General features: G+C 35.8%; 1 protein-coding gene across 1 annotated transcript in view; it reads left to right on the top strand.

Moving 5' to 3' along the window:
• Positions 1–13,753, top strand: part of LOC106878851 (THO complex subunit 2) — a 199,221-nt gene that overhangs the window by 60,097 nt on the left and 125,371 nt on the right. The window contains exons 23-29 of the mRNA XM_052972430.2: positions 304–427; positions 3,155–3,296; positions 4,132–4,289; positions 7,131–7,259; positions 8,892–9,020; positions 11,056–11,124; positions 12,878–12,993. Coding sequence (XP_052828390.1) covers positions 304–427; positions 3,155–3,296; positions 4,132–4,289; positions 7,131–7,259; positions 8,892–9,020; positions 11,056–11,124; positions 12,878–12,993 — 867 coding nt within the window. The remainder of the gene's footprint in view (positions 1–303; positions 428–3,154; positions 3,297–4,131; positions 4,290–7,130; positions 7,260–8,891; positions 9,021–11,055; positions 11,125–12,877; positions 12,994–13,753) is intronic.

The raw sequence follows: 13,753 nt of genomic DNA, 5'->3' as shown, positions 1-13,753 counted from the left end.
TCCTGTAACTTAGTAGTTCTGTGAAGAGACCAATAGAATAAATACCTGGCTTAAAAGATAAGTACTGGCATCGATATGTTTGATTAAACCCTTCAAAGTGGTGCCCCAGCTTGGCCACAGTCCAATGAATGAAAGAAAGAAAAGATAAAATACATTTTGTTTTTTGACATGCTGTACTACTACACCTCACATAGTGCTTACTTTATTTTTATTTAATGTTTTCTTTTTAGTTACTTAATGGTGACCATTTGATTGTACTAAATAAAATATCCATTGTTCTAACTGAAATTCTTTTCTTTTCAGTACACCATTCTATTTTACTTTCTGGGCCCTTTGTATGTATGATCTCCATGTTCCATGTACAGCTTATGAGAAACAGATCCAGCAATTAAGAGCACAAATTGTGGCCATTGATGAAAATGACTTGGTATGTGGATTTCCATTTATTAATTATTATCAGATTCAAGAACATGTATATGATATTGAAGTGCATTTATCAAAGATGGGCAGAAAGCATTTAGCACCTCTCTTCAAATTGCAGGAACATATTTGTGTCCCATCATTCATGCGCATAACATTATACATCCAACAGAACATGTAGTCTTAGCACATCCTCTGTATTCAGAGTTCATTTCTTTGTTCTCCTGCAACATTTTACTTTATACACTTGTCATATACTCTCCCCATCACTTAAATATTGAATTACCCTTCTTACCAACAGAGGTAATAGTCTCAAAAGCAATGAAATGTGTCTTCTTACACATGTTTCATTGCTTTTAGAACACTTTCCTTCACTGGTCATCTACATAATGGAAGCTATTTACGTTAGTCAGACTGGTGTCTTCATCTTGATTGCTGCTTTCACTACATTTCGGCTGTTGTGCACTCCAGCCTTCTTCCAGCCAAAACAATGAAAGCAACGATTATGACAAGGACACTCGTCCGACTTTTGTAAATAGTGTACATAATATAAATTCCTTGTCTCAGAAATACAGAATTGTTTAATCAAAGCTATCAACTAATTCCAGGTATTTGGAAATATTTATTTCATGGCTGCTCTTACTGTTAACTATTCCTGTGCATCAGTTATGTACAAAATCTTCCTTCACTCTCAACCTGCCTGTGGTCCCATGTTCACTTCTTGTGCACCAGTTTACATTGGTTATATTTTATGCAGTTCCTTCTCACTCCTTTTCTACATTTTCAGATGGCACTAGTAGTGTCCTGTCTCCTTTCCTGCCAACTAAATCTTTTGTCAGGTTCCTCTTTTACATCTCTTGATTCTTGGCTTTACTTTCACATTTAAATAATAAATAAATACGCCCTTTTAAAGCCTAGCCAGGCTCATGGGCCCAGTTTCCCGGTTTCAATGGCATATGTGTTCCCCAGCTGGACAGGACGCCAGTCCATCACAGCGTTACTCATTTTTGCCAGCTGAGTGGACTGGAGCAACGTGAAATGAAGTGTTTTGCTCAAGAACACAACGCGTCGTCCGGTCCAGGAATTGAAACCACAATCTTACAATCATGGTGCTGACACCCTAACCACTCAGCCACGCACCGCCACACTTTCACATTTGGACTTCCCTAATTCTTTGACTAATTCAGGGGAGGAGAGGCCATTGAGAATTATATTCTGATGAACACCAAACTACTTACTGAACTTGTAGTTGACTCATGTTGTTGATGATATTGTTGTACATGAATGACTAACACAGTTCTCACATTTCATTCATCTATACATTTTCCTTAGCAACCACCAGACTACAGTGTGTGGCATTCAACCAAAATCCTCCTCCAGCTCTAGCTTACTCTTTGTTAAAATCTTCTATAAGTTGTCCCATGAACAAGATGGCATCAGTGTTATTGTGTCCTAGCCGAAAACCTCCTGAACTGTATCTAATCTAAGTTAATTCTTTCGAAATAATTGAGTTATCTCTCTTCTATTACTTTCTTAATTAAGACCATCAGTTTGATGTTTCTGTAGTTTCTTCTTTCATGAGCATCTCTTTTACTCTAGTAGCAGTTGATGATACTATCATTACTCTAGTCATTGGGAATGACTGTTTTATATAATTGGCTATGTGAATGACTGGCTTATGTCTTATTTCACAGGATATTTTTAGCTTCTCAATGACTATTTCTGATGGTCTGACTGCTTTCTTTGTCTTCATATCCCCAGTGGCTCTTTCAGCTATTAAGCTATGAATTCAGTAGCTAGTTCCTCTGTTAAGTCTACTGTGGTTAATACCTTCCTATCTCCTGGGCATTCTTCTCATTCAGAAAAACACTTGTAGTTGTAGGAGTTTCTGCTACTGGTTATGGTGAATGCACTGTTGCCATTACATACACAAACTTCATTTGTGATGCCCTTTATCATACTGACACACAGCTTTGCAATCTGGAACATGTCACATTACAGAGTCTTGACAAACCTCTTGCGTCTTGCTTCTCTTCTGACTGCCTGATATTATTCTTTGCTTTTTCCCCCCATCACCATTCTTTCCAGGCTTGTTTCTTACCTTTTGTGGCTCTATCTGCTGTACCATTCTGCTACCATGTCACTTTCCATCTGTGGCCCACAGCAGGTTGTCTGATAGATATATGCAATAATTCCCTCTCTTATAACTTTCTGTCTCTTCCTCCTCCTGTTTGACATACCCATAGTTAGTGCTTCTTTTGAATCTACATATGGCCAAGGAATTTTTCAGCTTCCATAAATTTCTTCTGTAGATTGTCTTGTGAATTTGAGCTTGTCTTTTTCTTCTTATTTCACCAATCACTGGCCTGTGGTGAGCAATATATTCTTCAGTGATTTAGTATTGACTAAGATCTGTCAATCTCATTTCCTGATGAGTGTGAAGCCTAATTGTCTTGCATGTTTACCTGAGTTGCACAGGATCAAGTGGTGTGCAGTTTTCCTGAAGTTCCCTGAAGTTGGTGTTGCAAATTCTAAGAACCTTCATCTCTCTTCATAACCATGACCCTGTATACACAATAAAGGTTTTTTTATTGATCTATCATTCAGGTGAAATGTAAAGGCTAAGAAACCAAACTGGGAAAAAAAAAAAAATTATGCATTTTTAAAAATAAATGAAGTCATATTTTGGTTATTTGATTTATTGTCTTTTTTTTTTTTTTTTTTTTTTTTTTAGCCACAAAGTAAAAAGAAAAAAGATAAAGAAAGGTGTACTTCATTGATTGAAAAACTCATGGATGAAGAAAAGAAGCAATCAGATCATGTGCAGAGAGTTATGGCTCGGTTGAAACATGATAAGGACTCTTGGTTCTTGTGTAGTAAGTATCATTGTTATAAGGAATACAGTCTCTAATACTGGTCAGTGAGGAATCCTCTATGTCAAGTGTGGGATAGACACTTGTTTCTGGGTAAAATATTAGCAACATTCAAAAATGAAAACTGCTTGCTAATGAAGTTCCTAAAAGCTCTTATAGAAAAAAAAATGTGTAATTCTTAAAACCTAAACAGTAATTTAATATAAGTTGTGTATTTTTGAATTTTCTAAATTAAAGATTTGTTGCTTTTCTTGACACAGATGCATCCCTGGAGGTTATGCATTTGCACTTCATTCTTGATGTTAAACAGAAAAAAAAGTTCCCTTCCCCTGCTCTATTTGGTCACTTACCTGCTAGAAATAATTATCAAATTTCCCTCACATCCATCTTTAAAATTACTTGGAAGGACACTTTAGATAATAGTCCTAGATACTTTTTAAATCAGTGGAATGGTCACAACTGGAATGACTTTGATCAGGGTTCACCTGGGACTAAACAACTTTCCCTAACACAAAAAATTATCTTTCAGAACAATTCCAACTATCAAAACATCATAGTTAAATTCCTTTGCAAAGATTTTTATTATTAATATTGATAAAAATCTTTCGTCTCAGTCTACAATTTTTTTTTTTCAAAACTGACATTTCCATTTTTACTGGTGTAGTTTCTTAACTTCTTCCTTTTCTGTGTGTTAACATTTTCATGGATTGACTCTTAAATCATTTACATCATTCCTTGCATCATTTCACTCCAATCAGTTTCATTGCAAGCATTGTTTGATTCTTTGAAGCCTTTTAAGTTGATCTTCCACTGACTTCAAATTTACTATGTTTTCAAGGATCTACCAAGAATGAGATGATTACCCAATTCCTTCAACTTTGTATATTCCCTCGTTGCTGCCTTACAGCCAGTGATGCTCTTTACTGTGCCAAATTTATCTATATTCTACACGAACAAAAGACTCCAAATTTCTCAACTTTGATATGCTGTGACAGAGTGAGTACCTTTCTCTTTCCTCTTGTTTCACTTACAGTTTCAAACACAAAATATATTGCCTCTAATATTTCTAAAATGTCACCTATTCACTGATTGTCTTAAAAATAATTTGTTGCCTTTTCTCACCTTCATTATCAGTTAACATATGTTTTCCGTGCTGGCATGGGTTGGACAGTTTGACAGGATCTGGTGATCTATAGGGATGCATCATTGCTCCAATGTCTGCTTTGGCATGGTTTCTACAGCTTGATGCCCTTCATATTGGCAACCACTTTACGGTGTGTGTTGGGTACTTTTGTTTTCATACAACTAACATTTGTAAGGTTGCTAAGTAATTTGCAAGACAGAAAAAGAACAAGAAAAGGAGACTCCCACCTCAGCCTCTTGGGCAGAGTATTATGGGGGTGGAGGTGGCTTTATACCGGTGTTGAGAAACCTTATGTATGATAGAGGGACAAGCATAACTGAGTTGCTAAAGTGAAGATACATGGCTACTCTGCACTATATAAGGGTGGGTGGGATTAGCTGGAAAGAAAAGATGATAGTGGCAGGGTGTCACAGCAAACTCCACTACTACCATCTTCCCCACAATTTTATATAATTTAGAGAGATGTACTGACCCCTTTAGTCTTGTTGAAGATATAACACCTCCCTTATGCTGATGCCGTGAGAAAACACTTAGTTTGTTCATTTTATTTAACATCTGTTTTTTTTTCATGCACGCATGATTTAGAAAGATTTTTGCAGCAATATTTTTAGTTAGATGCTCTTCCTGTTGCTAACCCTTGTTTGTCAAGTAAGGAATATTTTTGTTCCAGGGGAATCTGAAAGTGCAGAGCTAATGGGTGATTTGTTGATAGAAAATGTCAACAAATGTAACCAGTTGCAGCCCAACTACAAACAGTGATGTCACCACTTGTAACTGTAACTCTGTGAAGATTGTAAACATTCTCACATGTACACCATGGGCTTCTTTCAGTTTCCATTCACCAGATTCCTTCACAAGGTATTGGTCAGCCTAGGGTTATTGCAAAAGACATGTTATGCAGCAAGACTAAACCTGAAACGATATATGTTTCAGAAGTGAACTGCTTAACTACATAGCCATGTATCCACCTATATACATTGTGGGAGCTGGCTGGGGTTGGGAAGGGTGTCCTGCCATAGAAACCAAGCCATAAGATGCAGTTCTTTGGCCTGTCTAGATGAGCTGCACTCTTGAATATGCGCTGACTTCAAATATTGCTATCGTCTGACCTATGCCAGCATATTTTTTCTGTCCAAATGATTTTGAAGACTGCAGAATAAATGATAATTAGATGGAGCAATGTCCTGCGAATATGGTGAGTGAGGCATCGTTTCCCATACAAACTGCACCAGCCTTTGGAATGTCATCTTTGCTGTGTGTGGCCAAGCATTATCCTGATAGAAGAATACCTTTCATCTTGAAACTAATGATGGTCATTTTCCTTCTAGCGCTGACTTAAGCCACACAATCTGCTCACAGCAGATCTCCTTTGTTATCGTTTGGTTTGGGTTTAAAAGTTCAAAGTGGACTAAACCTTTCATATCCCACCAAACAGATAACGACACCTTACGTGGATGAAGACCTTCTTTAGCCTGGGGTGCTGGTGTTTCTCCTTTCCCTACCCAATGTCTTCTGCGCTTGACATTTTTGTAGAGAACCCATTTCTTTTCACTAGTCACTATTCAGTCCAAAAAAAAAAAGGTTCATTCATGAGACATGACAGCAAAGAAGAGCACGCATCCACTTTGCACGCGATTAGACTTGAAAAGCTTGAGAGGAACCATTGACTCTATTTGCTGACTTTTTTGATGGCATGCAGTTGTCGATGAATGGTCAAACGACTAAATCCAAGCTTCTCTGCTAATTCCTCAACAGTTACGATGGGATTTTGTTCCAGGGTTTGCAGGATGATCTTGTCAAGCCCTACAGATCTTCCAGGAAAAGGCTCTTCTAGGCTGTAGTTTCTGGTTCAGTATTTCTGGAACTACTGTTGACACTGGCTTACGCTTATTGCCTGATCCCCATATACTGCATTAATATTCCTTGCACTTTTCATTGCATTGTTGCTTTTATTGAACTCATAAAGCAAAATATACCGAATATGCTCCCTACTTCCATCATAGCTTTGAAAATATATCTGTTAAAATCGAACTACACTCTTCAAAACATGCACTAAGAATTAGAAGGTAAAATTACTACCTGCTTTTATAGCAAGTTGATGCAAATAGTTTATCCTGTCCCCCTCCAACTTTTAGTTCATACAATTGAAAAAAACTGCATTATTTATGGGATGACCCAAAATATCCCTTCACGAATTTTGAATTGTGATTCTACATAAAAATATGTTTTAAATTCTTTACTTGCCTTTTCAGTTACTAGTAGTTACTGAGAAATCATTGTAAAAGTTATAATTAATGAATTTTATTTTACCACCACCACTACCACCATCATTTTATTGTCCATTTTCCTGTACTTGGAGGTGTTGGATAGAGTTTATTACAACCACATACTCTTCCTGTTGCTAACCCAACTATTTGGTTGCAATGCAGATTTCTTAACCACACAGCCACACCTGCACCTATAATTTACCAGTATGTAATAAATTAGTAACTTTTTAATAATCAGTTACCATATTTTGAAGAATTTCAAAACTTCAGGGACCTTTTACTGTTATTGTCAAAGTTGCTTTACTCTTACATTTTCTTGTATACTTATTAATGTGGCTAATGACGAGTATTAGCATATCTTATTAATGTATCTTACATTTTGTTGTATACTTATTAATGTACCTAATGTTTTGTTTGTATTGCCAGATTTTCTGTGACATCACATACACTGTAACTAGCTGCACAGAAAATGAAGCACACCGCTATGGACGATTTCTATGTGCCGCATTGGAAACTATTATGAAATGGCACAGCGACAAAGTCACATATGAAAAAGTAAGTGCTAGCCTGTTAGATTCTAGGAAAATACTTAAAAAGGAGAAATATTTCTGATTTAAAAAAAAAAATTTGAATGAACTTTTAAGCAGGACTAAGAAACAATATGGCTGGAAAGAAATTTTAAATTACACTGCGTAACAAATTTTTTTTTTTGTTTTTGGTCATTAAGTGTTATTTCCTATTTGCTTTTATCAAGAAATCACAGGAAATGACATTCAGACTTTGCTTTTGTGTCCTGGGCATCAATGTTTTGAAATTGACCTATTTTCTATTACATCTCACAGATTCAGTTCTGAGTTGCTGAAGCAGAAATATCGTTATAGCAAATATTCTGCTCGTTACCAGAGATTTGCTCGTTAGTTGCTTATCCTTGACCATTTGAGCATAGTGGCTGACAATATGTGTATCTCCAGTCATGAGCAGGAGTAGTGGGGGAGCTTCATAGCCATGTATTGAGAGGGATTCTTTAGGGTTTGAATAAATGCAATAAAAGCAAAGTTTGAGGGAAATATTAGCCATTTTTCATACTTTCTAGGGGGTTAGCAAATAGAAAATAATAATTACTCTGAAAGGACAAAAATTGTGTTACAAAGTGTTATTTAATTAATTAGCTTTCTCTTTTTTTAGTAGAGCTGATCAGTAGATAATCACATTGCACCATATCGGTAATCAGAATTATTTGTAACCTGCAGTAGAAATTTATTGTAAATATCAGGAATAGCCATTTAAAATATCAGTAAATACCATACACATCGGTGTATAAGCAGACAGGGTATATAAGACAACCCCAGAATTTCCTTTTAAGATGTTTGCTTTGAGCTATACTTATTGCATAAGACTATCCTGGGAATATTTCACCCTTGATGCAGTAGCTGGGAGGTGCGTGATGTATCGTCAGCTGCTATCTGAATGTGCGTTAGACAGGTTTCTTATTTTGTTTTTCTTTTTTCTGGTCAAGATGTGTGGCTTAGTGGTTAAGGTATTTGGTTCATGATTATAAGGCCATGTGCTCTATTCCTAGCTGTACATCGTGTTCTTGAGCAAGACACTTTATTTCACATTGTTCTAGTCCTCTTAGCTGGCAAAAATGAATAGTACCTGTATATCAGAGGGTCACTCTTATCACATTCTGTATCATGCTGGCTCTCCTTGAGAACTAACTACTTTAAAGGTACAGTGTCTATCATTTGCACATTAATTTTATGAGCTGTTTTGTTGATAGGGTCAACTGAAATCCTCATCATCATAAGTATTGGAGTGCCAGATTATATTTATTTTAATATAACCTTACCATTAATCTAACTTCCCAAACATATCTGTTAAGTTTCAGTCACAAATATTTAGTGGTAGGACCATAGGTGCTATGCAAATGTTTTATGCTATTCTCCTTCGCCATGCATGACACTCTAAACTACAGCAAGTTAAGGTTCAAATTTTATACATGGTGTTTTAGACGACCCTTGGTTTTTGGATGTTTTACCTCTTTTTTTTTTCTTTCTTTTCAAGGTTCAAATTCCAACCTGTATACCCACTTATACATTAAAAAAACTTTTTGCTTCTGTTGAAATATATTGCATTTACAAAATTGAAATTCATTTTTTTTTTGTCTTTTTTTAACCCCTTTTTGAGGAATGTGCTAACTATCCTGGCTTTGTCAGTGTAATCCGTAAAGGATCAGATAACATAAACAAAGCTGATCAGCTGGATTACGAAAACTACAGACATGTATGTCACAAATGGCATTTCCGAATAACAAAAGTGAGTATAAAACAATAATAAAACTAATTTTGAAAATATATTTTAGTCAGTTATATTCCTGATAAATATGTTTGGCATCATCATCAGCAACAACAGCATCATTACCATCATCATCATAATCACCACTGCTACCATCATCATATTATTTACACCTGTTTTTTTTTTTTTTCCATATTGGTCTAGATCTGATAGGTCCTACTACAACACACATTCTCATCATGCATCTCAGTCCTTCATGATCTCTCTTGTTTATGTTCATTATCTGGAGATCCCCCAATTCTTTCCACAACCCATGCCAGAATTGAAGCCAGATATTAAATCATGATGACATCTTCCTCTTCTGCAAGCTGTTTCCATTTATTTTGGGAGAAAAAAAATAATAGATATATTGCTATCTTGTGATTTTCTTCTCTATATTCAGTAATGTTTTAGATGAAGAGTCATCCCAAGCTGTCACCTCCCTAATTAGTGAAAATCCTAATCATTTTTAACATCCACTCTGCCTGATAAACTCTGTCCAATCCATGATTGTATGGGTCAGACAGTTTATTGAGGCAGATTTTCTATGGTCAGATGCTTTTCCTGTTGCCAACCCTTACCTGTTTCCTAGCATGCTAATGTTTTCACAGAATATCAAAACTGTATTACACTGCTTAAATGACAGTCATACTCATTTACTACTATCACACAATGTCAATACTTGCTCACATGCATGCATGTGTGCACACACGCACACACACAACAGGATCTTGCAGTTTCCGTCTCCCAAATCCATTTCGAAGGCTTTGGTCTCTTCAGGGCTATTGTCCAAGGTATCATACAATGGGACTGACTCAAAAGCCATATAGCTAGGAAGCAAACTTCTTATACCATGCATTTTACATCAGTGATATAAATGGTCATCATGCTACAAACTGCAAGAAATAAACAGCCAACAAGCTGACATAATTGCATTTAGAACATCTTTCACAACTCCTCTCAAGAAGCCAAGATTTCTGCCAGAGCCAAGCAACAGGTCTTAATTGATCTTTCATAACAGTGACCTGTGAATGTCTATTTTCCAGTCTTTAATAAGGAATCAGATATAACAATATAATGATAGTGGATGGATTGAAATACTGTTATCCCTTACCATATCGTGGTTCACCTATTGCAGTTTATTATTTAAGCTTATGTCAGCTCTCCTATGGTGTTGTTTTGCATTTATGATAAAATAAATACATACAAATTATAGAAATAATAATAAAAACATGCTAGCATGGAGGACAGATGTTAAATGATAATGACGATGCAGTACAGTACTGTTTCTATTTCGTAGATTTTCACCTATCTTGGGGGTTTTTGGAACATAACACCTGCAATAGTCAAGGGATTATTGTGCTTAAGAATGACTGGTGAAGTAGTTAGGATTCTCTGAGAATGTAGTACATGAAAGATATTGAAGAGAGTCAGTTTGATTTTGTTTTGTTTGTGATGAATTTGGTAAGATGACTCCACTCTGAAGTTCTTATCATTTCATTAAGAAGCTAGCTATTTATTGGAAAGAAGGCAGGAGGTATCAGTGACTAGCAACCATCCAGTCACCATAAAATATAAACTAGTGTCTAGTTTTTGTCTTCAATTAGAAGTTGAGAACGGTGGAGTTATTCCATGCGTAGATGAGCTTTGATACTCCAAACATATTAAGAATAGAAAAGAAAAACAAAAGATTTTTCGTGTAAACATTTTGTCACACATGTATAGGTTTAAAAAAAAAAAAGCCTCTAAGTATAATGAAACTATGAAGATAATCCTCTGCAATTGGGATTAAAAAAAAAATTCAGGCTTCAAATTTATTTACTTTACCTTGAACTTTGATAAATTGCTTCAGGTTAAAACTCAACTGTAGTTTGTGTGCTAATTATCCTAAAATACTTTACTGTACCTTTATATTGTAAAAATTTTATCTGAAGTTTGTTAACACATCTCATCTCAAATATCTTTTTTTTTTTTGTATGTCATATCATTGCCTCACAAAATTATCCTTTCTTTTCAGGCTATGGTGGCTTGCTTAGAATCAAGAAACTACATTCAAATCAGGAATTCTCTTATAATTCTCACAAAGGTTTTGTATTGTTACACTTGTAAATATTTAGTTTTGTTTGTATCTAGCTTTGCAGGATTATTATTATTATTATTACAATGAAAATTTTTTCTAGATATCTGCTTTATTTACACATTATCCATCAGGTGTCACCCAGACACCTGAGGTAGATATGATATTCTTAATACATTGGATGAATATATGATATCAAGAAGCACTAGGACTGGCTAAATTTAAACTTTTAAAAATCGTATATGCATGAGTGCTCAATAAAAATACTATAAAAACTGTGGAATTTAAGGTGATAGTGCTTTCTGTAAAGATTGTTTTCTCTATTTCTGTTGTATCTAGTTAGTGCAAGATTATTGTTAGAAGTAAAAGTTTTGTTTTATGTTTATTTTTTTTAGTAATATTTTGTTAAAGCACTTATTTTGCAACTTAACCCTTTAGCATTCAGATTGCTCTGTCAAGTGTAATGCTTTGTGTATTCACATAATATTAAATTAATCATGCATTATTTCATAGCTTTGAGATTCCAATGATGTGGTTGTTTATTTTAAAAATGACACTGTAGGGTAGGTATGAAAGGCCAGATTTTACCAGTTTGAGGATAAAAACAGAATATTTTGGCTGGATATGGTCAGTTTAAATGCTAAAGGGTTAATGTGCTCCCTAGAAGGAAACACTGTCAGGAAATGGTTCCAGTGTTTTTAGTGAAATAGACTGCTGTGAAAAAAATGTTCCTTGACTTAAGCATGATTAAATTAAATTTCTTCATTTTAACAAATTATTATATGTAGGTATATTTTAATCAGTTGCTCCTGTTCCCTTTTGTATCATCATCATCATCATCATCATCATCGTTTAACGTCCATTTTCCATGCTGGCATGGGTTAGACAGTTTGCTAGGCTCCAATCTGATCTGGCAATATTTCTACAGCTGGATGCCCTTCCTAACACCAACCACTCCGAGAGTGTAGTGGGTGCTTTTTACGTGCCACCAGCACAGGAGCCAGTCAGGCAACACTGGCATCAGCCATGATCGGATGGTGCTTTTTACATGCCACCAGCACAGGAGCCAATCTGGGCAGGGGGGGCTGGCATCAACCACGTTCGGATGTTGCTTTTTACATGCCACTGGCACAGGGAGTCAGTCAGGCAGCACTGGTAACGATCCACGCATGAATGGTGCTTATTGCGTGCCACCAGCATGGGAGCCAGTCACGCAGCACTGGTATCGGCCACATCTACAATTTCCATGTGATTTGATTTTGATTAATTTACTTGACTCAGTAGGTCTCCTCAAGCACAGCATGTCGCCCGACAATCCAAAAGTACTTTTTAAATGGGCTGGTTGTGCGACACTGGTGTAAGCTACGGCTGTGATCTCACTTTCCTTGCCGGGTCTTCTCAATCACAGCATATCTCCAGAGGTGTCAGTCTTTCGTCATTGCCTCTGTGAGGCCCAACGTTCGAAGGTCATGCTTCACCACCTCACCCCATGTCTTCCTGGGTCTCCCTCTTCCACGGGTTCCTTCCACTGTTAGGGAATGATACTTCACACAACTCTCCTCATTCATACGTATCTTTACCTAATTTTTGTTCCATTGAATTAATGTTACTCTTCAGTTTCTTTTAAGTTGCACAACAAACTTAAATTAAATCCTATCTTATCCCTCACTCTGCTAATCTTTTCTCTCCGAGGAAACAAACAAAGAAATGTATAATTGTGATTTTTAAATACCAATAAATGCTTATCATGAAATGTTTCTAGATTCTTCCATATTATCCAAGAGTAATGCAGTTTGGTCAAGCACTAGAGCGAAGAGTGAACAGAATTCGACAAGAAGAAAAAGAGAAGCGTCCGGACATTTATGCACTTGCTATGGGGTGAGATTATTTTTTTTTATTGCACTAAAATAACTCCACCATTTTCTTACCAACTTGCTCTGTATTGTACTATCCACCATTGTAGAATACCACACCATCTGAAAACGCCTTCCATCATTTATTTATATTTAAATCAAAACATTGATTTAGATCTTGTTGTTACATTAATGATAACCCACAACTTCATTAGATAAATACTTGCTGTACACCCTTCATCAGATTAGTGACGGACCAGTGTCCTGTCCAGGGAGGAATATATGTGCCAAGAAACTGGTAAACTGGTCCTATGTTCTGTACGGAGTAATGTTCGACTAACCATGTAATATTGATTAATAACTCATTTCATATTAGAGATAATTAATTTTGTTTCAGATTTTTACCTGTAAATACAGTATTTTTTTTTTACATGATGTCATTCTTTTGACAAAATTTATTTAAATTGGGAAAAGTTTTCTTATTAAAGTATGTTCTTTTTTTGTTTACTAACAAAGAGAAATTGGTTCAATTACATTTGTTACCATTAATCAAAGCCATTTCTAATAGGGTCTTTTTCTATTTTCATAGTTAATTATTCCTCAAATGTTACTACATATGATCATATGATGGTTGAGGTGTATAATACCTACAAATTGACTCTCTCTCTCTCTCTCTCTCTCTCTCTCTCTCTATCTCTCTCTCTTTCTCTCTCTCTATCTCTCTCTGTCTCTCCTTCATCTCTCCTAAGCAATGTTTATATGAAGTCTCCATGCACTGGTCCCCA

This window comes from Octopus bimaculoides, chromosome 13, assembly GCF_046866305.1.
Source record: "Octopus bimaculoides isolate indiv1 chromosome 13, ASM4686630v1, whole genome shotgun sequence".
Classification (NCBI taxonomy): Eukaryota; Metazoa; Mollusca; class Cephalopoda; order Octopoda; family Octopodidae; genus Octopus; species Octopus bimaculoides.
Note: the sequence above shows the minus strand (reverse complement) of the source record. Positions and strands in the feature narration are given on the sequence as shown.